We start from the raw sequence: 21,362 nt of genomic DNA, 5'->3' as shown, positions 1-21,362 counted from the left end.
CCCCGGCCACCTGCACATCCGCATCTGCACCGCGTCCTGCACGCCAGCCAGCATCGTCCCCGAATCCCCCCTTCCAAGGGGCCCTGAGAGGTGCACCGCGAGTGTCCCTTTTCTTCGTCCCGCCTGCCTATATCCGTCCCTCGACTCCAGCCGCCAAGGCTCGCCCTGCGCGTCATGGACCCGCCGTTTGCCTCTGCTCACGGTGATGACGCCGCCTGGCACCGCGCCCACGGCGTGCCCCAGCTTGAAGACGCCTTTATTCAAAAGTACCTCGACGGCAGAGACAAACTGGTTGCCGAAGAGAAGAAACAGCGAAGCGGTTGGTGAAATTTATGAAAAAAAATACCATAACCCACTTGTCCTACCGAAGAAGGAGGTCTGACCGCGCTCGTCAGACCGCTTCTTCCGCGAGAGCCTCTCTCCGACGGCCTTTGAGGCCTGCTCCATTGTCGATCAGATCCGCTTCGAAGAGCAGCAGACGCTGTGGACCAAGGACTTTGAAAACAGCCTCTCGGACGATGGCGATGTGTTCCCCGGCATGATGTTTTCCCTGGCAAAGGACCGCATGGAGAAGAGCAAGCTGTGGCAAATCGTCCACCGTATGCCAAAGGGCGCCCTGTTGCATTGCCATCTGGAGGCAATGGTCGAGCTCGACTGGATGCTCGACGAGGCCTTCCGACTGGACGGAATCCACATCTGGGCCGAAAAAGCATTGACTACCCCGGCAGATCTTGCTTGCACCAAGTTCTTCTTTACCTACACCAAAACCGCTCCCTCTGCCAATCAGTCCATGTGGTCGTCTTCCTATACTCCCGAAACTCGAATACCACTACATGCTGCTGCCAACGCCTTTCCCAATGGCGGCGTCCAGGGCTTCCGCGAATGGGTAAAATCTCGAACCATGATAACCTCGGAAGAATTCCTCAGGCATCACTACGGTGTCAATGACATTTGGAGAAAATTCTCGTCCTGCTTTCCCATCCTTGCCAGCCTCGTCTTCTACGAGCCTTTCTTCCGCGCCTTTATTAGGAGAATGTTTACAAACTTGCGTGCAGATGGCGTTCGTTGGGTCGACATACGTTCGGCCTTTGTATACCCCTGGCGAAAGCCGGAATGTGAGCACTACGAAGACGATTTCTACGGCATGTTCGAGGCATTTGAGCAGGAGGTGGAGAGCTTCAAGGCGTCACCAGAAGGCAAAGGATTTTGGGGAGCGCGGTTCATCTGGACCACGCCCAGGATATTCGACAAGCGAAAGCTCGTCGAAAGTAAGACGGCTCTACCAAAAGAAATTTCCTCAAGGCTCTGACTTTTCTTCCAGGCATGGCGAAATGCATCACGACCAAAGTCCGATATCCACACTTGATTGGAGGCTACGACGTCGTCGGCCAAGAAGACCTCGGCCGTCCCCTGCAAGACATGATCCCAGAACTATTCTGGTTCAAGAAGCGGTGCGCGGAAGAAGGCGTCGACGTGCCCTTCTTCTTCCACGCGGGCGAGTGTCTAGGCGACGGCGACAGCACCGACGAGAACCTCTTCGACGCGGTGCTGCTCGGCACGCGGCGCATCGGGCACGGCTTCTCGCTATACAAGCACCCGCTCCTCATCGACATGATCAAGCAAAAGAAGATACTTGTAGAGAGCTGCCCCGTCAGCAACGAGGTGCTGCGCCTGACGGGCAGCATCCTGTCGCACCCGCTGCCCGCGCTGCTGGCCCGCGGCGTCCCCGTCTCGCTCTGCAACGACGACCCCTCCATCCTCGGCCAGGGCACCAGCGGCATGACGCACGACTTTTGGCAGGCGCTGCAGGGCTGGGAGAACCTGGGCCTCGCCGGCCTCGGCGCCCTCGCTGAGAATAGCGTCCGTTGGGCCAACTTTGAGGATTGCTCCGCTGCCGACTGGCTCCAGGATATCAAGGACGGCGCCCTCGGCTCCGGCTTCCGCGCGAAGTGCCTCAAGGAGTGGATGGCTGAGTGGGAGCGCTTCTGCCATTGGGTTGTTGCTGAGTACGGACAGGATGTCGACTTGGACCCGTCTGATGACGAAGACGAGGCGTCTCGCGCATAGACGGCCGCAGCGAGGACCTTGGCCTGTCGTCTCACACAGAGCAAAACTCCTTTTTTCTTGTTCTAGTGATATCTCTTCTCTTTTACCCAACGCTCCAGTTTGTTCTGGCGGTCGATCTCAAGCACTTCCAAAATCTAGGAGGCGAATTTGTGTCACATGCTTGAATTCTCTTTACCCTATGTCTGATTTATTCAACATGAACCATGGTATATATCTTGTGGAGAATCCATCAACCAGTCCATTTCCCGCAACGACTTGTCGTACGTAATGCCCCCCAGAAAGACGTTCTCCTTGGGTCATGGAATGGAAGCGTTATTGAGTCCGTACCACGGTCCCACGAATGACCCAGAAAAGGCCGTTTGTTGTCGAAACTCTGGCGCCCATCCAAAGAATTCTCGAATCAAGGGACTTAGGAGCCACGTTTGTCGGTCTTCCCTTTTCCAAAAGCACGTCCCGTCTTTCAATGTTTGGCTCTCGAAGTATAGTGCTTAAGCTCCTGCAAAGTTGCCCATAGCCTGGATGCACCACACACAGCCCGACCACCAAGAGCGACACCATCTTTGGACTCAATAGGAGGATTTCGAGATGAGTGCATGGACATGTGATGTGTGAACCTTCGACAGGAAGACACGTGCTGCTTCATGCTTTCAATGCGGAGGTTTCTCAGATCTGCAACATCTGTGTTTGTCGGTGATGCCGCGTGTCAGTGTTGTTTCTCTCTACGTGTATTCAATAAAGTTTCAAAGCTTAGCTGACGCGAGCTTGGTCTATGTCTTCCGGCAATTCGTCAATCGTGGGAGTGGGTGCTGTAAACGTTGCATCGACACTTTAGAAACATGCTGCATACGTTGGTGAGTGGCGGGTTGCCTTCAGACACCAGTGCCTGGAAAGGCTCCTGCCTTGCTCAGCACGATTTTACCATGCTCACGGGATATGTATCCCTTCATCAAGTTCTGCAGGCAGGCAGTCAGTCACGTGAAGCTGTAAGAAAACGCGACGTGCCGATGGCAAGCTGACCTTGTAAATCATGTTTGCTAGAAGGCACTCCACCTCGTCGTTGTCGATTGATTCGCCCTCGCGACAGCGCATGCTCAGGTTGAGCGCGGCGCCAAACTCAGCGATGGGGATCCTCGTTCGCCGAACTTGGATCTGATCTGACTGGCCGTCTTTGGGTGGTTCGTAGCCGCCGGCAATGAAGACTTTGCGGAACAGATTGCGCAGAACAATATCCCGGCCTCTTTCCAGGGTCAGGTATATGCGGCGCTTGACAAACTCTTCTTCCCCGGCAGCCAGAGCAGAGTCGAATCCTGCGAGATCGCCTTTCTTGATGCAGGTCGCGAGAGGGACGAAAAGTCTTTGTAGTCTTGGAAACGGGGCCAACAGGGCCGCCGAGGGAAGAGTGTGGGTATTGAGGAGATGACAGGGAACAAGATAGGTCAGAATCAGCTCGCAGTTCTTTTTGGCATCTTTGTGGCAGAGCTTCCAGGCCTCTGTCAGATGCTCTTCCGCCTGTTGGTAGTCTTCTTCCAAAAAGCTCAGAACTCCACTGTAGTACTTGAAAGTGACCTGGTGGGCTTTGGGAAAGGCTTCAAAAGGTGGCATGTCGTTCCTGGTGGCATGAAGCGATCGGAGGACGTTTTTCGACAAGGCGACAGCGTTGAGCTTGAAATACGTTTTGAATAACATGTTGGCAATGTAGTAAAGAGCCCACTTGCGAGAATCCTCAAGCGGCTCACTGGACTCAAAAATTAGTACAATTCATCATTACCTTGGCCCACAGGGCCGCGTACCGATCACTGATGCAGAGACTGAAGATTCGATTGATTTGTCTTGCGGCATCCTCAAGCTTATCATTTTTGCCGAATGTTCCGGCAATGTCATCCTGGAGGCCGGAGCTGAATGTGGGCTTGGTTTTTGCCTTTGCTGCTACTTCATCGGCCTTAATGGCGAAGATGCGGAGGTACCTGGAGGCGACATAGAGACACGGAATAGTCCAAGCGGGGAAATGGTTTGCAGAGTAACCCTTAATGAGAGCATTGACCAAATCTTTCCACGCGTCGTACACCTTCGCCCAGTCTGCATCTCTTTTCTGGAAGGTTGTCTCCTCGGCGGCAAGAATTTCGCCGATGGCCTTCCAGTATGCTACAAGGACCTCGGTCCAGGCGCTGGCTTCCGCTTTGGGCATATGCAGCGCATGGTTAGAGGCAAGGCGGTGGCGGACGTCGGACTGCACGCTGAAGGCGTTGGTGCTGCGGTAGAAAGCATAGAGTAGACCAGCATCTTTCTTGGGCGGGACAGGCGTGATGGTGGAAGCGAGAGCATAGCCGTCACCGCCGGCACGGGCACTCCTAAAGGAGTCGATGAGAGCGTCCATTCTGGAGTCGGCGGGCTATGCAGCGAGCATGACGAACTTGAAGATATAGTGATGAGGTGACGTTGTAGGGTGTCGCGGCAGGTCCCCTGTCCAGCGCCGGCGGTGGTTGCCCCTAGCGCGGAAGCTAAGCGAGGGCCGCACACCCACCACCCGAAAGACTCGCCCGTCCAAAAGTCCTCTTTCTTCTGCGACAAGACGACGACGAGGTCCGACAGCAGAACTCCACCACCGACCAGCCACCGCTAATCAAGGTCACGATCACCTTTGCCCCATCTGCGCAAGCCTCCAAAGCTAACTCTTGCGTAGATGGGTACGTACATTTCCGGGGGTTTTTTTTTCCACCGTCTACTACAGCCTCATCCACGACTCCAACGACCGCATATCCGCACGCATGTCACCGAAAAAGGCCTCGAGCGCGCCATCTTGATCGGTTGTTTCTGAGTTTGGGAAGGCGATGATGCCAGTTGAATCGGGGGGACCGAAAGTGCCGTCGTTCATGAAATCCGTTCACCTCTGCCGCCCTGGTTCCCACGCCGAAACTCCCGACATTCGAATACATCGCGAAGCAGCGTGTCGCAGCACATTTGAAGAATTGGAACTGACGGCATCTGGCAGGTCGTCTTCAGGAGTACCAGGTCATTGGCCGCCACCTCCCGTCGGAGGCCAACCCGACCCCCAAGCTTTATCGCATGCGCATCTTCGCTCCCAACGACGTTGTTGCGAAGTCGCGCTTCTGGTACTTCCTTGGCAAGCTCCGCAAGATCAAGAAGGCCAACGGCGAGATCGTCTCTCTGAACCAGGTGGGTTGAGCCGGCCACTGGTGGTTTGAGCAACACAAACTAATTCGCCTGCAAGATCGCCGAGGCGCGTCCCGAGAAGGTCAAGAACTTCGGTATCTGGATCCGCTACGACTCCAGGTCCGGCACCCACAACATGTACAAGGAGTACCGCGAGATGTCCCGCACCGACGCGGTCGAGGCCCTGTACCAGGACATGGCCGCCAGGCACCGTGCCCGTTTCCGGTCGATCCAGGTACTTTTTGAGAGACCCAACGCATTCAGACGCTCCTCTCTAACCTGTTTCCACAGATCCTCAAGGTCGTCGAGGTTGAGAAGGCCGACAACATCCGCCGTCCTTACATCAAGCAGCTCCTCACCAAGGACCTCAAGTTCCCTCTTCCCCACCGCGTCAACAAGTCCAACACCAAGAAGATCTTCGCGGCAAACAGGCCCTCCACTTTCTTCTAAGCGTTTTCATGGTCGTGGGGTTGCGTGTGGGAGTCTCACTTCGGGGTTACGGACATTATGGGCACAAGGCTGTAGCTACAAAATCATGGCGGTAGCTCCAAAAATGAATGAAAGCCCAACGACAGCGGTAAACATGAAAGAGATCTTGATGGAATCCAGTCGTCGTCAATTTCTATTTGAAGCTTTCTATCTGAAGCTACGTTGTCAAAGTCTGGACTTTGAAATTTGCGCCTCTACTGTGTTCTTCGTCTCGATCGGAGTCCACCAAGGATACGCACCAGGTGGATCCGTCTCCAGCGTGTCTGTGAACTTGGGCGGTCTCTTTTCCATGAAGGAAGCAACGCCTTCTTTGTTATCGCTGCAACAACTTAGCATCAGACTTTCCCAGGCGTTTGCAGAAACCTACTTGCTGCTGAACAATTCGTAGATGATTTTCGAGTCCAAGAGATGCTGCTCCTCGGCACTTCCCTTGTCCCGCCACATCAAATCCCTCATCAGCGCCGTGCTAACAGTGCTGGTATTCCTGGCCACCTCATCCGCCAGCTCCAAAGCCCTCCTCTTGACATCCTCGCGCCGCTCACACGTCTCGCTGAAAAGCGGGCCCCAGATCTTGTCGTCAGCGCGGTAAGTGGCGCCCGTCGTCGTGACATGCATGGCGCGCGCAAAGCCGATGAGGCGCGGCAGAAAATACGACGAGCAAGCTTCCATGACGATGCCGCGCCGCGAGAAGACGAAACCGATCTTCGCCGGCGCGTACGCGACGCGGATGGCCATGGGCAGCGTCATGGTGATGCCGATGCCGACGGCTGCTCCCTGTAGCGCGCCGATGACGGGTTTTCGGCAGCGGTGGATGGCGAGAACCACGCGGCCGCCGCTTGTGCAGGCACGTTGGTGTTAGTCTCTAGGTACGTTGAGAGCGAAGGGAGACGGGCGGGAGGGTGCTTTCGTACCCGTCCCGATGGTCGTTTACGCGCTCTGCGTTTGGTCCGTTCTTGCCTCCGCCGAAGCCGCGTTCTAGGTCTGCTCCCGCGCAGAAGATGTTGCCGTGACCTGTGACGACGATACATCTGACGCGGTCGTCCAGATCGAAGAGTTGGAACGCTTGCTCCAACTCTTCCATCATGGTTTCGGTGAAGGCATTGTGTTTTCCCGGTCGGTGCAATGTTAGGATGATGACCGGAGTGGCTGTCGGCGAGGTTTCAGGGTGGTGGGAGAGCTTTATCTCTTTGGTTGGAAGCGCAGCGTAGGAATCCGGTATGTTTACCTTGGAGGTCGACATGGTGCATGGGCTGATCGTGAGCTTTCGAAGCGCTGAACAGCAGCGGGACAAGTAAGTGTGTCAAAGAGCTTTCATTGAGCAAGCAATATGATTTCTACATGTCGGTGTAGTCGGAGCACTGCGTTGTCACAGCCGAGGTGGGTCGCTTGCCCGCTTTCGCTTGGCTTTTGTTCCCCGTGACGCGACTCTGTGTTGTCACTCCACGCTGCATGATGATCCTCACGTCGACACTCCGAGCAATCCCATTTCATTGGCCACTTCAGTTCAATCAACGTATTTCGAGTCAATGGCCTCCAAATTTTGTACAGTCAAAAGGAATAAAAAGCTAAAATGGAAAACTCGAATCACAGAGAAAAGAACGAATCAAAAACCCATCAACACCACTCCCATCTAACCGGCCGTCAAATCATGCACAAAGCTATCCATCCAGGCTCGGCCGTATTCACACAATGGATGACTGCTCGCTCGGCGTGTCGACCATGATCTCATCGTAGCCCAAGACAGTTCCATCTAACCGCGTGATGACGATCCAGAGAATCCTGTTGGCAATGCGCTCCTCCTTCTTATCCGCCTTCTTCATCTTGCCCTCTCCGGCACGGCGTATCTCCTCCATCAGCGCATCGCGTCTCGCCGAGGCCGCAGCCAGCTCATGATCAATCTGCCTGTCTCCGGCCGGCCTATCTTGAGCATGCGCCGACCAGTCCTTCTGATTCTCGAGGAGCTGCCCTTCGACCGACTCCTGAGCTTGTGCCAGTCTCTCCAACTCGGCCACCCCTCTGTTCGTCTGCGCCGATTCGCCAGCGAGCTCGATAGCCCTCTCCTGCTGCTTCTGCAACCTCTTGCCGCGCACCTTGGCCAGGCCCCGGACGTTCTTGCTGTTGAGCCAGTGGCCAGGCCCGCCCGGCAGCAGCGCCGCCGCCATGACGAACCCGCCCGACACGAAGCTGGCTTGGAAGAATGGGTGCATCACATATGCCTCGTTGAGCCTGCCGACGAAGGCCAGGAACTCATCTTGCGTGATGGGGTCCGGCAGTTGGGCGAGCGCTGGCGAGTTTGCCCCGCACGAACGGCGAGAAGGACCGGATGCAGAACATGTTGGTGGTTTCTGGCCATGTCTGTTAGCTGCTGAGTGAGTTCTTCTTTGTGGATCCCGGACTCACGCGGCACGACGACGGGCTTTTGCAGAGGACGAGGTCGGCCCAGTGGAGGAGACACCTCGCCGTACATTGGTGCTGCTACTGCCAATTCATTGTGCGAGCTTTGAATCTGCTCTGAAAAGTACCCGGGAGGAGAGTAGCGAGGAGGCGGACAGTGCGAATTCTCTTGCGTGTGGTCCATTCTCGAAGAGGGGTAAGTCGACAGAAGACTTGCGTGCTTCCAGTTCAAAAACCGCTATTTGGTTCTCGAATAACTGGTGAGTTTTGAGCGTCAATGGTGGAAAACGATCACTCAATGCCCATCAACAACAATATTTATGTTTGGTGTTGCCTAGCCTCCTCATACAATAGCTCATTCGGCGTCCATCATGACGGTCGATTGGGGAAAGAAGACTGGTTTTTCATGTCGCTGCCTAGCACGAGAATTGGCTGATTTGAGCTGGCTGGCTGGTCTAGAAAGTCATAGCGGCGGCTCTTCGATATTTTTTGAATGGTAGATGCTGGCTGCTGGAAGACGGCGGATTCGACGGCTGCCTCCCGAATACAAGCACCACACACCGCGCCCATACACCGCGCCCTCAATGCGAATCCGACTCGGTTTCGCTCGGGTCCCTCGAACCCGCGCATTGTTTGTAGGGTTGGCGTTCTTGTTGCCTGCGATTGTGTGCTGTTCGACGGGAGAAATTGCTGCTTTGGATTGTGGATTTGATCACTGAGTGATATTATGAACTAGGAGTGCCGCTATTCTCCCGTTTTGCTGGTCCGCACGCTGCTGTCACGATCCACATAGAGTTGCCCTTTTCCGCGCAGCCGCAGCAGAGAACTCCCTTCATTGGCCCTTCAAGATATCTGAATGCTTGTTGGAACTTTCTGCTGGGGATCTCTCATCGCTCCGGATAGCTCTATCTCTTGGTAAGCGCCGTATGCTTCTTGATGATGATGTTCTTTGATGAAGTATACAAATGCTCCTGGTCCATTTGTGGGTCAGCGGGCGAACGTATTCTGTTGCCTTTCTGTCAGACGAACCACGAACACGTCTTGAAACAATGTGTTCTGATAGACCACAGGACTGTCCCTAGGAGCCCCACATCACTTTCTTGCCAGAACTCTCCTGCAAGGGCGTCCACTTGACACTCTGCACCTTCTTGCGTGCCCACTCGATAGCGTCGAACTGGAGTTTGGGGCACTTGATCAAGTCAAGCTCCTCCAGATGGTCAAGACCGTTTACCAGCTGTTTAATTCCCCAGCCCGTGAGAACATGGAACCCCTCCATTCTGAGATGCCGGAGACATGGTAGACAGTCAAGAACAAGCTTGCAAATCTGTTCCTCATCTGCTTCTGGAATATTGACCATATCTATTTCCTCCAGCTTCTGCAACCGGGGATATGCGAGGAGCGTCGTCCAATTCGCAAGTGAGGGTGAGGGGGTGAGGGCAAGTCGACGTAGAGGAGTTTGGTGCTGCAACAGCGGAAGTAGGGGTAGGTCCGGATTTTCGAAGATTTCCTGCAATCGGGGGTGGGTACTCAAGGCAAGTGACTCGAGATGAGGAAGAGAGAGTGGCTGTGGATCGCGGAAGTCTGGAGCTAAGCTTGAGATCCGGAGGGTACGGATGCTCTCCGGAAGCCTTGGTGCAAATTGGTATATGTTGGTCCCTAGAAGATCCAGACTCTCTAGATGGAGGAAATGGGTGCAGTCAAATTCAAGGCCCATTGCACGACCAAAATTGGTGAATGCCAAAGTACGAATGTTAGGTATCCTCATAAGCAGTTGTTGCTTGGAAACATTGTCAGTTGCAAACAGCAACTTTTCGCAGAGAACTCACCGGCGTTATTGTGTGAATCGAAGAACTTTCGTTCGGTAAGATGCCCCGCTTACAATTGAGTCCCAGGTGCTGCAGGTTAGGGTAATGTCCCTGCCATACTATATTGTGTCCCCCGGTATCCAGGAAGCGGATGCTCAGAGACGTCAGCGTGGGGACTTGATCCAAGATCACTTGGAAAACGCCAAGTGTGACGTCGGCAGCGGTGATTGATAGTGACTGGAGAGATTTGAACGTCAACAGAGGGTGTGTGATCGAAGATCCAGAAATGTCAGGATGCAGCAGTGACAGTGAGGAAATCTGGCACTGGCGGCCCAGCTCCCAGAGAGACTGGTGTTTGCTTAGGCGATTCAGTCTAGCGGTATGCATGCGGCCATTCGACCATTTGATGTAGTTTGCTATGCAATTTCGGGAAACTGGACGACGTGAAGACGACAAGTCAAGATCAGTCCACAAGCGATGGTTGCTGGTCAGATAGCTCTGCCAATTTTTCGACACTCGGAGCAGATTGCTGCAAAATAGTGTCAGCCAAACAGCACTAATCATTCGTCAGCAGGAAAGTCCTCACACCCGACACCGAAAGTCCAGATAGCCCATAATCTCATCAAGCATTTCATGTGGAAGGATATTGACGGGATCCACGCTCTTGGTTGCGCGTTCTTGGCATTGTAGAAGGCTGTATTGCTTCTGCAGTGTCTTGAGCTCACGTTAGCAGTGCTGGGCCAATATGCAAGGGAGACGTGCATTGTATCCTTCAGCAGTCGAACGACAGCGCTGCAATCCTTTGGCGAAAATCTTGGTAGCCAGGGCAGATTTTTGTAGCAGTTGAAGTGTCTGGCCCATTCGTAGGTAGACGCGCACATCGCCAGCGTTGACCTTGCTCATCGTTTTCGTGAGCGCGAGCGCGGAATTGTAGTCTTTCGTCCTGAGGTAGCACGCGGCGGCTTTATCCAGCGAAGTAACATCGTTCGAGTCGTTGGAGGACTTGAAAGCATCAAGATAGGTCGCAATTGCTCGTTGAAATTGGCGATCATGATAGTAGACATCACCCTCGGCTAAGAGCTCGGAAGACGACTTTTCATGAGGCATGGCGGCGATGGTTGATGGACGTGTCGCGGACGACGCGTTGTTGAAGTGGAGGACGCGCCGGGTGGGGCAGGCAACTGGACCTGTGGCCCGAGCTCCCAGAGTTGGTCGGCGAAACTCTGCAGCTCCCTTGCGCATCTGGACTCTACACCTCGCCCAAAATGTCCAGCATCGACGACCTCTTTAAAAAGCCTCACCTACCCTCCAACAAGCGCAAACTTGAGCCTATCACCGATCCCTCCCAAGTTTACAAATCCACCAAGCTCGCGCCCAACGGAGACGCCAAAGGCAAAGGACGAGCCACCGTCGAAGACGCCGACGACAACGAAGACGACATTGAGGCCGGACCTGAGCTGCCCCCAGAAGATGAAGTCGACTTTGGCGATGACGATGAGGAAGGCCGCTTCTTTGGCGGCGGAATGGACGAAAAGACGGCCAGCGCCATGAGCTACGTCGACAAGGCCGAAGAAGCTATCGCTGCACCCGAGACAATCGACAGTAGCTGGTTACGGAAGCTGGCGCTGAATTTTGAGAAGAGGATATCCAAAAATGCGGAATTGAGGGCCAAGTTCGAGGATGAGCCCCAAAAGTTCATGGGGTCAGAAGCAGACCTGGACGCCGACATCAAATCCCTGAGTGTGCTGTCGGAGCATCCAGAGCTGTACGGCGAGTTTGCAAAGCTCGGCTGTGCTGGAAGCCTGGTCAGCTTGTTGGCGCATGAGAATACAGATATTGCCATCGACGCCATTGAAATCATCTCAGAACTTACAGATGAGGACGTGCAAGCCGAGCAAGAGCAGTGGGACGCGCTAGTCAACGGCATGCTGGAAGCTGACCTATTATCGCTTCTCGTTTCCAACATTGAACGCCTTGACGAAGCGAGCGAGGCAGATCGAAGCGGCGTCTACCATTCACTCTCCGTCATCGAAAATCTGTCGTCGAATCCTTCTACAGTCGAAGTTTTGGGAAAGGAGGAATCCCTGCTCAAGTGGCTGCTCCAAAGAATTCAGAAGAAAGAAAGCCCTGTGACTCAAAACAAACAGTATGCAGCCGAAGACCTTGCCATTCTCGTGCAGACATCGGTCCCGAATCGCCTCGCCCTGATCAACCTTGATGCCGTCGACCTGATCCTCCAGCTTCTTGCTGCCTACCGCAAACGAGACCCGCCAAAGGACACGGAAGAGGAAGAATTCGCTGAAAACCTTTTTGACTTTCTGGCATGTCTAGTCGACGAGCCTGCTGGAAAGGAAAAGTTTGTCGAAGCCGAGGGCATCGAGCTTTGTCTCATTATGCTCCGCAACTCCAAGTTTGCAAAACCAAGGGCCCTTAAATTGCTGGACCATGCGCTGTCTGGATCGCCAGCCGGCGCGGCACCAGTCTGCGAAAGGTTGGTAGAAGCAGCGGGGCTCAAGACAATCTCCAGCATGTTCATGAAAAAGAACGACGCCGTAAATACCGAGCACCTCATCGGCATACTCGCTGCGCTCCTACGATCACTTCCTGGCGAGAGTGCGGGACGCATCCGCACCTTGGCCAAGTTTGTTGAGAAGGACTACGAGAAGATTGGGCGACTGATCCAAGTACGTGGCGATTACTCCTCGCGTCTGCGACTGGTGGATCAGGCCATCAAGCGGGAGCAAGAAGCCCTTCGTCCGGAAGCCAGGGAGGAGCTCGAAGACGAGTGGTTCTCAAGGAGAATGGAGGGCGGTCTGTTCTGCCTCCAGATAATCGACGTCATCCTCTCGTGGCTTGTAGCAGAAGATAGTGGAGCAAAGAAGCGCATTATCGAGCTTCTGGCCGACCGGGACGAGAGCCTCGCTGACATTCGCGCTACGCTCAAAGAGCAATTCGAGGGCATCACGGGTGATGACTTGAGCGAAGGGGAGCTCATGTTCAAGGACATGCTGAGCACCTTGATTGACTTCTTGGGGTAGTTGACACATCAATAGTACCTTGTCCCACGGAAAAGCTCCTACCTTGAATCATGTGAATGGAGTGTTGGAGCCTGACGATAGCCGTCCTTGGATCCACATTCAGTCTCAACATGAACGGCTACGTCTATAAATCGGGACGGCCGTTGAATCACTTCTCAAAACCACCTTTACCCTTCATCTCACAAGAAGCCTTGTAGTCATACTCTTGGCTGGATCCCTTTTGATCAAGATGAGGACCACCAACTTTCTCCCCGCTAAGATGGCGGCTATCATTGCGACTCTAGCCGCCGTCCCTCTTGTCAGAGCAATCCCAGTTGATGCGGAGGCCCCACCACACTCGTACGATATGATGGGTCTCCCGCTGCCATCGTCCTTCCCACCGCCGTTGCCCGCCGCCGACATCCCCAACCCAGTGGAGAAGCGAGACGCGTCGTGGACGGCTTACCCGACGGTGGCAGTGCCGACGCAGCAGGCGCTCACTACCGAAGCGCCATTCATGACGCTGTCGAGGCTGCACAGCCGTGACGGCGCCGACCGCATCTGGGTTCCGTCGACCAAGGAGATCCGAACGAGCGTCTTTGGCCAAGCGAAGATGGCCAAGCGAGAGGAGTCGACGCTGACCTTGCCAGTCCCACCCGCGGACATCTTGGGTAAGAAAAACCATCCTTGTTCGCTCTCTTACACCCTTTGTGTTTTTTGTAGAGCCTTGGGTGCGGGGTGAGATTTTATGAATGGCAAGAGCATCGCTAAGAATGAATAAGACAACACGCCCAAGGAAGACGTCAACGCCAACGACATGGCCGACAAGACTTCGAAAGTGTATAGAAAAGCATCTACTCCGCGCCCTCCTAAATGCAAGGGTCTTTCGGATTTCCTCTGCATCTTTTGTCTGAAGACGGGCGTTGAATGCGCCCACTCGTCCCTCAGCTACAGCTCCGCTCCCAGACAAACTCGCTCCGCGCGGCCAACCGCCTACACCTTTCGGACTCGCTCCGCATGGCCAACTGCCTACACTTTTGCTCCCACAGAGCGTTCCAGACCAACTCGCCCCGCATGGCCAACCGCCTACACCTTCGCTCGAACAAGGCGTCATTATAGACCAACTATGACCACAGCGCCACCCGTCCTCTTCAGCCTTCCCCCCGTAGAGCATCCCCAACGTAGTTGGTCCAGGGAATTCCCGGACCTTGGCTGGGAGGAGGAATTCCAGAAGCGATCTGTTGACAAATCTAAGCGTGGCATCATCGGAGGCATCCTCGATTCCGTCACGGGAAACAAGAACGACAAGAGCGACAGCTCCTCCGGCGTCATCGATTCCGTCACGGGCGAGACGAACAACGGCAATTCCGACAACGGCGAAGGCCTTCTCAACAACGTTGTCGACTCGGTCACCGGGGACAAGGATGGCAATTCTAAGAAACCCAAAGACCCGGTTCAAGATATCGTTGATATTCTCACGGGGGAGAACAACAAACCGAAGAAGAACAGCACCACCTCTGGCGGCGGTATTGTCGACACGGCATCCGACTTTCTGAATGGAAAAAACAACGATGACAAGAAAAATAACGGCAACGGCATCGTCGGCAACCTCATCAACAACATCTTCAAAAGAGAACCGTTCCACCTGACCCGTGGCTTCCGCTTCCACGACTTCGACAACAAAGATAAGAAGAACAGCGACGCCGCCGCCGCCGCCGACGCCGAGGAAGAAGACCTCGACAACGACAACAGCAAAATGGACGCCTTCGACGCCGAAATCGAGGCCGAGGTCAGAGCCCAGCTAGACGAGGAGGAACGCGAATCGCGCGACAAAGCGCAAGCCAACGCGCAAGCGTCGACGCCGCATGGATTGAAGGCCGTCCACAGCGCCGACCACGAGAAGCCATGCAACGGCACGAACGCCCTCCACCACTTGAAAATCATCGAGAGAGACGGCGCGGGAAATAAGCACCTGCGACCCCTTAATCAGACTGAATTCGCCGCTCTTTGCAGGGAACTCGGCTCTCGTGAGCGTCTGCCTGGGCCTGTTCCCGTGATGAAGGAGGAGCACGACGACCTTGATGCGCGCAATGCCACAAGCATCGGAGACGGAGACGGAAAGCGAGACATTAATTTTCACATCAGCCGTATCCGGACCAAGGGCGCCAATGTGGGGGAGGGACGTCGTTTTGTTGGTAAGAGTCTGAGGATGGAGGAGAAGTAGGAGGAGGAGGAGGGGGGGGGGGGGGGGGGGGGGAAAGATATTTGTTGCTGTAGGGGGGGCTAAATAGAAGATGAGGTTTTTTGGGTTGTAATAAACGCTCGTAAAACAGTTCAATACGCTCGTGAGATGCATAATACGCTCGTCGCTTTCACATTTTGTTTTCGTGGTCGTGTTGATGTTGTCGATATGTACATGTTTGTACTGTACTGTACGTGCGTGCTCAGTGTTTCTGCGACGGAAGCAAGGTATAATAGACTAGAAAGAGAGGAGGGAGCATGGATAGACGAATGAAGTCGGGAAAGGCATTGGAGAAGGAATTCTGCAACAGTAGAAAAGAGGCAAAAAGCACGCATATCAACTCTGATCAAAGCCAACGCAAATCATAACAAATCCTCTTCGTCTATGTACGGTACATTCATCCCTCCTACATCCCTTCTCTTCCTCCATCTCTTTGTCCCTTCTCCCCCCCTCTCCTCCTCGATCTCTACACCTCCATCCATCATCTGGGTAAACAATAAAACGTGGTATATTCATCAACACTGACAACAACAACGACGGGAGAAAAAAGGCACCAAGCCAAACACTTTTAACACACACGTCTCCGGTTTTTCTGGTATTTTGTACAACGGAGGTGGTTACGATGAATAGAAGGAAGAATCACAGTGGTTGACGACGCAGAGGCGAGTGACCACGGACGTCAGTCGATCGGGGTCGAAACCGGCGCGGATGATGTTGATGTCGTTTCGGCGCATGTCTGCCGGCCAGGTAGCCGGGGGGTTGGGTGTGCTTGTGTGGTAGACGAACGGCGGCCTTGGTATTTCTTTGCTAGACGAGGCTCGCAGCTGTCGCTTGTCCTAGTATCTTGGAGCGTGGTGTTGGGTTGGCTGGTGTTGGCGGAAGAAGCGCGCCGGCGACACAACATGATCGACTGCGTAGAAGGGGATTTGAACAGGGCGTGAAGGTGTCGTGATAGGCGGATGCGGACGGGCGTGGGCGCGAAATTGTCGGCTGCACATCCAAGCTTCGACGCGGCGGCTAAACGCTGCAGGGCGTCTGTCGAGTTTTCTGAATCTCAGTCTTTCTTGTCGGCGAGAAGATTCAGGGCCCTCAGTGCGGTGCGGGCCATGACGGTAGACGACCCGCAGGCCACGACGGCGGGCGGCCAGGAACCGTGTCCGAGTCGGCCGTTGCGATGCGCTCCGTCTCGAGCCCGTCTTCCGAATGGACGATTTGGAATTCTGTCGTCACCTCGACGGTCATGTCGTTTCTGTTGTTTTGATTGCTCGGCGACCTCGGAGTGTTGACGTACGTCTCGCCGCTTACTCGATCCGCAGGGTTGGGCTTCAGACTCGACATGATTTTGGAATTGTGCTGGTCGGCTCCTTCTCCCATTGGGGTGACGGGCTGTGCGCCGTACATGGCAAGTTCCTTGACCAGCTCGTCCTCGCTGTCGCTGCGCGTAATGGGTCCAGTCATGCGCTTGACCTTGTCGTCCTGCTTGGTACCGTTGGCCGTAATGGTGGTGCGGTGAGAGCAGTTTTGTTGGCCGGATATGTGGAGCTCGTACAGGTTGGATCCGCGACGGCTCGGGTAGGTTCCTTTACGTGAAGTGTGGCCGAGAATGACGACGCGGAGCGTTGGTAGACAAGTCATGATGATTGCAATGGAAGTCTCGATCATGGACACCGTGCATGTAATCATGGTTTCTTGAGAGTGGGAATAGTACGCGCGAATGACTGGAAATTTAGTACCTGTCTTGGCTGCCCATGTTCTGTTCAAGGCTTACTGCTCGTTATGATAACGATGAGTCCGAGAGCGAAGACGCAGCTGACTCCTAATTTCTGCTTGGTCGGCAGGTTGAGCTTCATGACCATGGAGATGGGAAGGCACATGATCATGACGTCTGTCAAAATATTGACTGTAGCATCGTTAGCTTTTTGCCGTTTTAATTGCAGGCTGTGACCAACAAAGTACGGTGATCCAGAAGTTTATCTGGCCCGCGGACGGAGGGCATGTGTTGCCTTCTCGGGCCCAAGAGCGGCTGATTGGATAACACCTGAAAACTGTGTCGAAGAAAATGACAAGCCAGGAAATGACCAGCCAAACTAGCGTAGCATTGTAGAGCTTTTGCAAATACTGGTAAGTGGTTCCAGCAAGTCGCTTGTAAAAGATGACCTGAATTTGCCAATTAGCTAGTCACTCACGGCAGCGATGAGACTCGTCACTCACCAAGGCGGCTTTGATCAGCCACAGAGAAAGAGTGTAGAAGAGAGAGCCAGGGTAGATGAGCTTTTGGGTCTCGATGAAATCAGCCTCCGAAGCACGCTGCGGCTCAGCCATGCCTTGAGGTCGGTAAGCAATGCGCAAGCAAGAAGTGAGTCTTCAGACGCGTACCAATGACCCACATGCGATGTTGTATGCCCAAATCACCAACCAAAAGGCCAAAGGCGCCAATGAGCAGGTAGTCGTCCACGGCCAGGCCAGCCATTTTGAACCACCTCACCACCAGGCGGGTGCCCAAGAACAGGCCGGCGGCCACGGTACAAACGTACCATGATGCCTCATGTCTGTGTTAGCAAAAGGCAAAGGCATTGAGGACTCGGATTCGACATACGACTTGCCCCACGCCAGTGGTACCCATTGTAGTTGCAAGTAGGATGCCAACGGGGACCAAAAGAACTTAATAGACGGTGGATCGACAGACGGGTCGCCTTTTAGACGGCGGGGAGGGCGAGACCGCACGTGGTCTCCAAAAGAACAGTCCAGGATTCATGACATGGGGCATAGCGGATCATGTAAGCTTTGATATGATCACACATGACATTGAAGGGCGATCCTTGCGACACATCGATAGGACATGGCCGAGCGTTCGTCTTTTTGAAGGGTCAGAATGGCGAGAATGGCATCTGATGCGGAATTGGGTTGCTAGCTAGCTGGGGCCGGCAGCTTCAGGACGGACCAAAGACCAGGCAGCGTGAGGGCCAAGGAAAGCGACAAGTGAAGAAGCAGACAAGTGAAGAAGAAGAAGAAGAAGAAGAAGAAGAAGAAGACCGAGAAGCACCGGGGGTGGTGGACGCAGGACCGGGATGTGTCGTCGGACGGGCGTATGAGAAATCAATATTATCCGCGAGTGGGCAGGGGAGACGTGAGGATGTTGCGTCAAGCGAGCACGAAGCGGAAGGGAGAAGCGCGAGAATTTGGTGGCTGCAGAGGCCGGGCCGAATTGGATGAGTTGGGCGGACGTGAGGATGGACCGTGATGGCGTGAGTGAAGAGAGGAGAAGAGAAGTTGGGAGCAGCAGCCCTATCGCCTATGCCTAGTTAGGTTAGGTACCTTACCTTGCCTTCTTCATCTCCTTCTTCTTCTTCTTCTTCTCCTTCTTCTTCTTCTTCTCCTCCTCCACCACGACACACCATCTACACCTTTTCTTGCGCTGTCGGTCTCTCTCCTCTTGGTCCTGCACCTCTCTCTCTGTCTGCGGTTCCGGCAGCTAAACTTTCTGCCGCCCACCGAGCCTCCTGGCGACCATGACTCCCCGGGCGATCGTCCGCACCTGCATGGCACGCGCGCGTCGTCATTTGCAAAGTACTCCTCTCCCCACCTCGCTCCGGTATATATTGTGCCAGTCCAAGCCCCCAAGCCCGTGTGCTCTATGCAGTTTTAGGACAGTCGCTCGCTTCGCACAGGCGTGGCCTGACCACATCTGGCGTAGTCCGTATGCCAGACGACCATCCCCCAGCTACACCACATTGCTTCGCCTCGACCCACATCCCACTGCCACATCCATCCCTATCGTCAATTCGTCCCACCTACCCCCCCGGGTAGGTCCCGTGTTTCGTTCAGACTGCTGTGCGCGCCTGTCCAAATTCCCGGCGAGAACCCGTGGATGCACCTGAAGCCCCCTTCATGCTCCTTCTTCTTTCTTGATATCTGTCCGCTCCCCCTTCCCTATGTACCCGAGCCAGGTTGCATCGACCCCTTTGTCGTTCGTTTTGACAACCTTTGCTCGACATCATGGGTCTGTTCGACAACTTTATTTGTCACGCCGTGACCACCGGTCTGCTGCCAGTGGCTCTCCTCGGCTGCCAGGCCGTGTCACAATGCGTCGACACTCCCACCATGGTCTGCACCAACTCGGGCGCCGTCCAAGGCTACACCGAGCAAGGCACCGGGAACCGCGTCTTCAAGGGCATCCCCTTTGCCGAATCGACGGCGGGCATCAACAGATTCCAGCCTCCGGTGACTGGCGTCAAGTGGACGAACACCCTCAACGCAACCGAAAACGGTCCAACCTGTCCTCAGGCAAGCATATCCAGCAGCCTCGCTGACCAGGACGATGACTGCTTGAACCTCAATGTCTGGGCTCCGGCAAACGGGACTGACTTGCCCGTGAGTGATGCCTCGGCATTGCACATCCCTGCCCCTTTTGGCATTAAGGTTTTGACCATCGTTTAGGTCTTCGTTTACGTCTACGGAGGCGCAATGGTCACTGGCGGCTCTAGCAACGCTCAATGGCAAGGCTCCAACTTTGCCTCCAAGGGTGTTGTCTACGTCAACTTCAACTATCGCGAGAGCGTCTTTGGCGCCCCCAACTCGGCGTTGCTGGGCGTAAATGGCTCATCCCAGAACGTCAACATCCTCGATGTCGAGGCTGCTCTCGAGTGGGTCTACGACAATATTGAAAGTAAGTCATTGCCTCGATGGCGTTAGCGATTCGCCCTGGTTGACATGTTCCCCAAGCGTTCGGCGGGAACAGAAGCCGAGTCGTGCTTGGTGGTCACTCTTCCGGATCCGTGCACGTCGACCACTACCTCTGGAATCACCCCGACACGTGGCTCGCAGGCGCCATCGAGATGTCTGCTAATGCCAAGTCTGGTCCGGGCTACGCGCCACAAGACGTTGCCCTGAATACCCTGATGGCCGACATCTCCAACGTCACGGGCTCCGTGGTCGACAGCATTGCTGAGCTCCAGGCGCTGAGTGTTTACGACATCGAGACGTCCACCTTCAACTCGACCACCAACACATGGTTTGCGCCCATTGTCGACAACATCACGCGCCACTCGGACTACGAGGGACGCTTTGCCCAGGGTCTTTACCCCGCGCATGTGCCGATGATTGTCGGAAATTCCGATCAGGAAGGGGCTCTGTTCGGCGCCGTCTACTCCGCCGAGAACACCAACTTCAGCTCCTGGATCAACACCTTCGACGCCGATCTCGCCTTTGTCCCGGATGAAGAGCTCCTGGCCGCCTACAACGAGTCCGACTACTCGAGCGTCTCGTCGATGAGCGGATCTAGCTACGGCGACGCGCGCTTCCTCTGCACCACGGACTACTTCCTCGACCTGCGCGCATCAACGCAGCCCACTTGGATCTACCGCTGGTTCGGCAGCTACAGCATCGTAACGGGCGTAAATGGCCTTGGCCCGACGCACGGTACCGAGGTGCCCTTTTTCCACGGCGGCAACGACTGCTTCTCCGGGCTCGATGCCAGCGACGTCACGGACGACATGCAGGTCCTCGCCGACTGGATGAATGACTGGCTCGTCGCCTGGATCAAGAACCCCGCTGCCGGTCCTGGCTGGGACAAGGCCACGCCCAAGTCGGGCCCCGTCGCGACCGTTGGAGTGCCGGGCAACGAGACGGAATTCATCATGGCCGACACGGCAGACTACAACGCGCGATGCCAATCTGTAAGTTTGCTCCAACAGTTTCTTTTCCCCCTTTCCGCTCGGAACCCGATTTCCTCGCAACTTTTCACGATCTCCAGCAATCAGCACGATGCGGAGATTTGTGGTTGAGCTTGGATACACTGATCGGCGAGATCTACTCACCGAGTTCGGCACTGGCACTTATGGCTTTACTTGGAAGAAGACGTAGCTAATGTTTTGGCGCTACGCATAGCTGTACAAGCCGCACTATCCCGCCTATCCGGTCATCATTGATCCGACTACTGTCTAGAAGACGCGCCTGAAACGTTGTCTGAAAGGCTCGGTTTGACGCGTCGCCCACCTGATTCTTTTGTTGTCGTTATCTTCCCTTCACCATCACAGCTGGCCGGCTTTGTAGGACAAGCGCACGATCACCGGCCCTATTTCCTCTGTACAGACTTTCCTTCACAGCCACTCTTTACTCCCAGGCTACTTCGAAAACGACGACTGGCTAAATTAATGATTTTGTCGAGTCACTAAGCAC

At 54.7% G+C, this 21,362-nt stretch overlaps 11 protein-coding genes across 11 annotated transcripts; 5 read left to right on the top strand and 6 right to left on the bottom strand.

Moving 5' to 3' along the window:
• Positions 1-174: 174 nt before the first annotated feature.
• IWZ02DRAFT_381448 (adenosine deaminase family protein) lies at positions 175-2,067 on the top strand (the record flags this gene model as incomplete). Its single annotated transcript, XM_066765170.1, has 3 exons — positions 175-319; positions 396-1,268; positions 1,322-2,067. 3 exons carry the CDS (start codon positions 175-177, stop codon positions 2,065-2,067), a joined length of 1,764 nt encoding a protein of 587 aa, XP_066620734.1.
• An 869-nt stretch (positions 2,068-2,936) lies between these two features.
• Positions 2,937-4,441, bottom strand: IWZ02DRAFT_492355 (COP9 signalosome complex subunit 12; the record flags this gene model as incomplete). Its single annotated transcript, XM_066769844.1, has 3 exons — positions 2,937-3,020; positions 3,085-3,802; positions 3,858-4,441. The coding sequence occupies 3 exons, from the start codon at positions 4,439-4,441 to the stop codon at positions 2,937-2,939; spliced, it is 1,386 nt and encodes a 461-aa protein (XP_066620733.1).
• Positions 4,442-4,747: 306 nt separating this feature from the next.
• Positions 4,748-5,688, top strand: IWZ02DRAFT_470787 (60S ribosomal protein eL20; the record flags this gene model as incomplete). The annotated part of the gene is made up of 4 exons (XM_066768821.1): positions 4,748-4,751; positions 5,057-5,241; positions 5,297-5,473; positions 5,530-5,688. 4 exons carry the CDS (start codon positions 4,748-4,750, stop codon positions 5,686-5,688), a joined length of 525 nt encoding a protein of 174 aa, XP_066620732.1.
• Positions 5,689-5,934: 246 nt separating this feature from the next.
• IWZ02DRAFT_355491 (ClpP/crotonase-like domain-containing protein) lies at positions 5,935-6,967 on the bottom strand (the record flags this gene model as incomplete). The annotated part of the gene is made up of 3 exons (XM_066764288.1): positions 5,935-6,046; positions 6,095-6,562; positions 6,639-6,967. Coding segments are annotated over 3 exons (909 nt in total), but the record flags the coding sequence as incomplete, so codon positions are not given.
• A 442-nt stretch (positions 6,968-7,409) lies between these two features.
• On the bottom strand, positions 7,410-8,305 carry IWZ02DRAFT_434936 (uncharacterized protein; the record flags this gene model as incomplete). Its single annotated transcript, XM_066766407.1, has 2 exons — positions 7,410-8,089; positions 8,128-8,305. The coding sequence occupies 2 exons, from the start codon at positions 8,303-8,305 to the stop codon at positions 7,410-7,412; spliced, it is 858 nt and encodes a 285-aa protein (XP_066620730.1).
• A 670-nt stretch (positions 8,306-8,975) lies between these two features.
• IWZ02DRAFT_36239 (uncharacterized protein) lies at positions 8,976-11,323 on the bottom strand. Its single transcript, XM_066764340.1, has 4 exons — positions 10,689-11,323; positions 10,513-10,640; positions 9,948-10,455; positions 8,976-9,898 (listed from the first exon to the last, which is right to left on the bottom strand). The coding sequence occupies exons 1-4, from the start codon at positions 11,166-11,168 to the stop codon at positions 9,200-9,202; spliced, it is 1,815 nt and encodes a 604-aa protein (XP_066620729.1). The 5' UTR covers positions 11,169-11,323; the 3' UTR covers positions 8,976-9,199.
• Positions 11,092-13,079, top strand: IWZ02DRAFT_36225 (Catenin-beta-like protein). The gene has a single exon (XM_066764338.1). It carries the CDS (start codon positions 11,192-11,194, stop codon positions 12,962-12,964), a length of 1,773 nt encoding a protein of 590 aa, XP_066620728.1. The 5' UTR covers positions 11,092-11,191; the 3' UTR covers positions 12,965-13,079.
• IWZ02DRAFT_36226 (uncharacterized protein) lies at positions 13,080-15,170 on the top strand (the record flags this gene model as incomplete). Its single annotated transcript, XM_066764339.1, has 2 exons — positions 13,080-13,614; positions 13,726-15,170. The coding sequence occupies exons 1-2, from the start codon at positions 13,194-13,196 to the stop codon at positions 15,165-15,167; spliced, it is 1,863 nt and encodes a 620-aa protein (XP_066620727.1). The 5' UTR covers positions 13,080-13,193.
• Positions 15,171-15,220: 50 nt separating this feature from the next.
• Positions 15,221-15,692, bottom strand: IWZ02DRAFT_36179 (uncharacterized protein). The gene has a single exon (XM_066764335.1). The coding sequence runs from the start codon at positions 15,518-15,520 to the stop codon at positions 15,278-15,280; it is 243 nt and encodes an 80-aa protein (XP_066620726.1). The 5' UTR covers positions 15,521-15,692; the 3' UTR covers positions 15,221-15,277.
• Positions 15,693-16,274: 582 nt separating this feature from the next.
• On the bottom strand, positions 16,275-17,724 carry IWZ02DRAFT_381251 (uncharacterized protein; the record flags this gene model as incomplete). Its single annotated transcript, XM_066765157.1, has 5 exons — positions 16,275-16,903; positions 16,954-17,085; positions 17,135-17,342; positions 17,397-17,509; positions 17,562-17,724. Coding segments are annotated over 5 exons (1,245 nt in total), but the record flags the coding sequence as incomplete, so codon positions are not given.
• A 1,562-nt stretch (positions 17,725-19,286) lies between these two features.
• IWZ02DRAFT_492346 (carboxylesterase) lies at positions 19,287-21,128 on the top strand (the record flags this gene model as incomplete). The annotated part of the gene is made up of 4 exons (XM_066769843.1): positions 19,287-19,556; positions 19,623-19,851; positions 19,908-20,860; positions 21,072-21,128. 4 exons carry the CDS (start codon positions 19,287-19,289, stop codon positions 21,126-21,128), a joined length of 1,509 nt encoding a protein of 502 aa, XP_066620724.1.
• Between the last annotated feature and the right edge of the window lie 234 nt (positions 21,129-21,362).

This window comes from Phyllosticta citriasiana (assembly GCF_038021145.1).
Source record: "Phyllosticta citriasiana strain CBS 120426 chromosome Unknown IWZ02scaffold_10, whole genome shotgun sequence".
Classification (NCBI taxonomy): Eukaryota; Fungi; Ascomycota; class Dothideomycetes; order Botryosphaeriales; family Phyllostictaceae; genus Phyllosticta; species Phyllosticta citriasiana.
The sequence above is the reverse complement of the archived record's forward strand: the minus strand, read 5'-3'. Positions and strand labels throughout refer to the sequence as shown.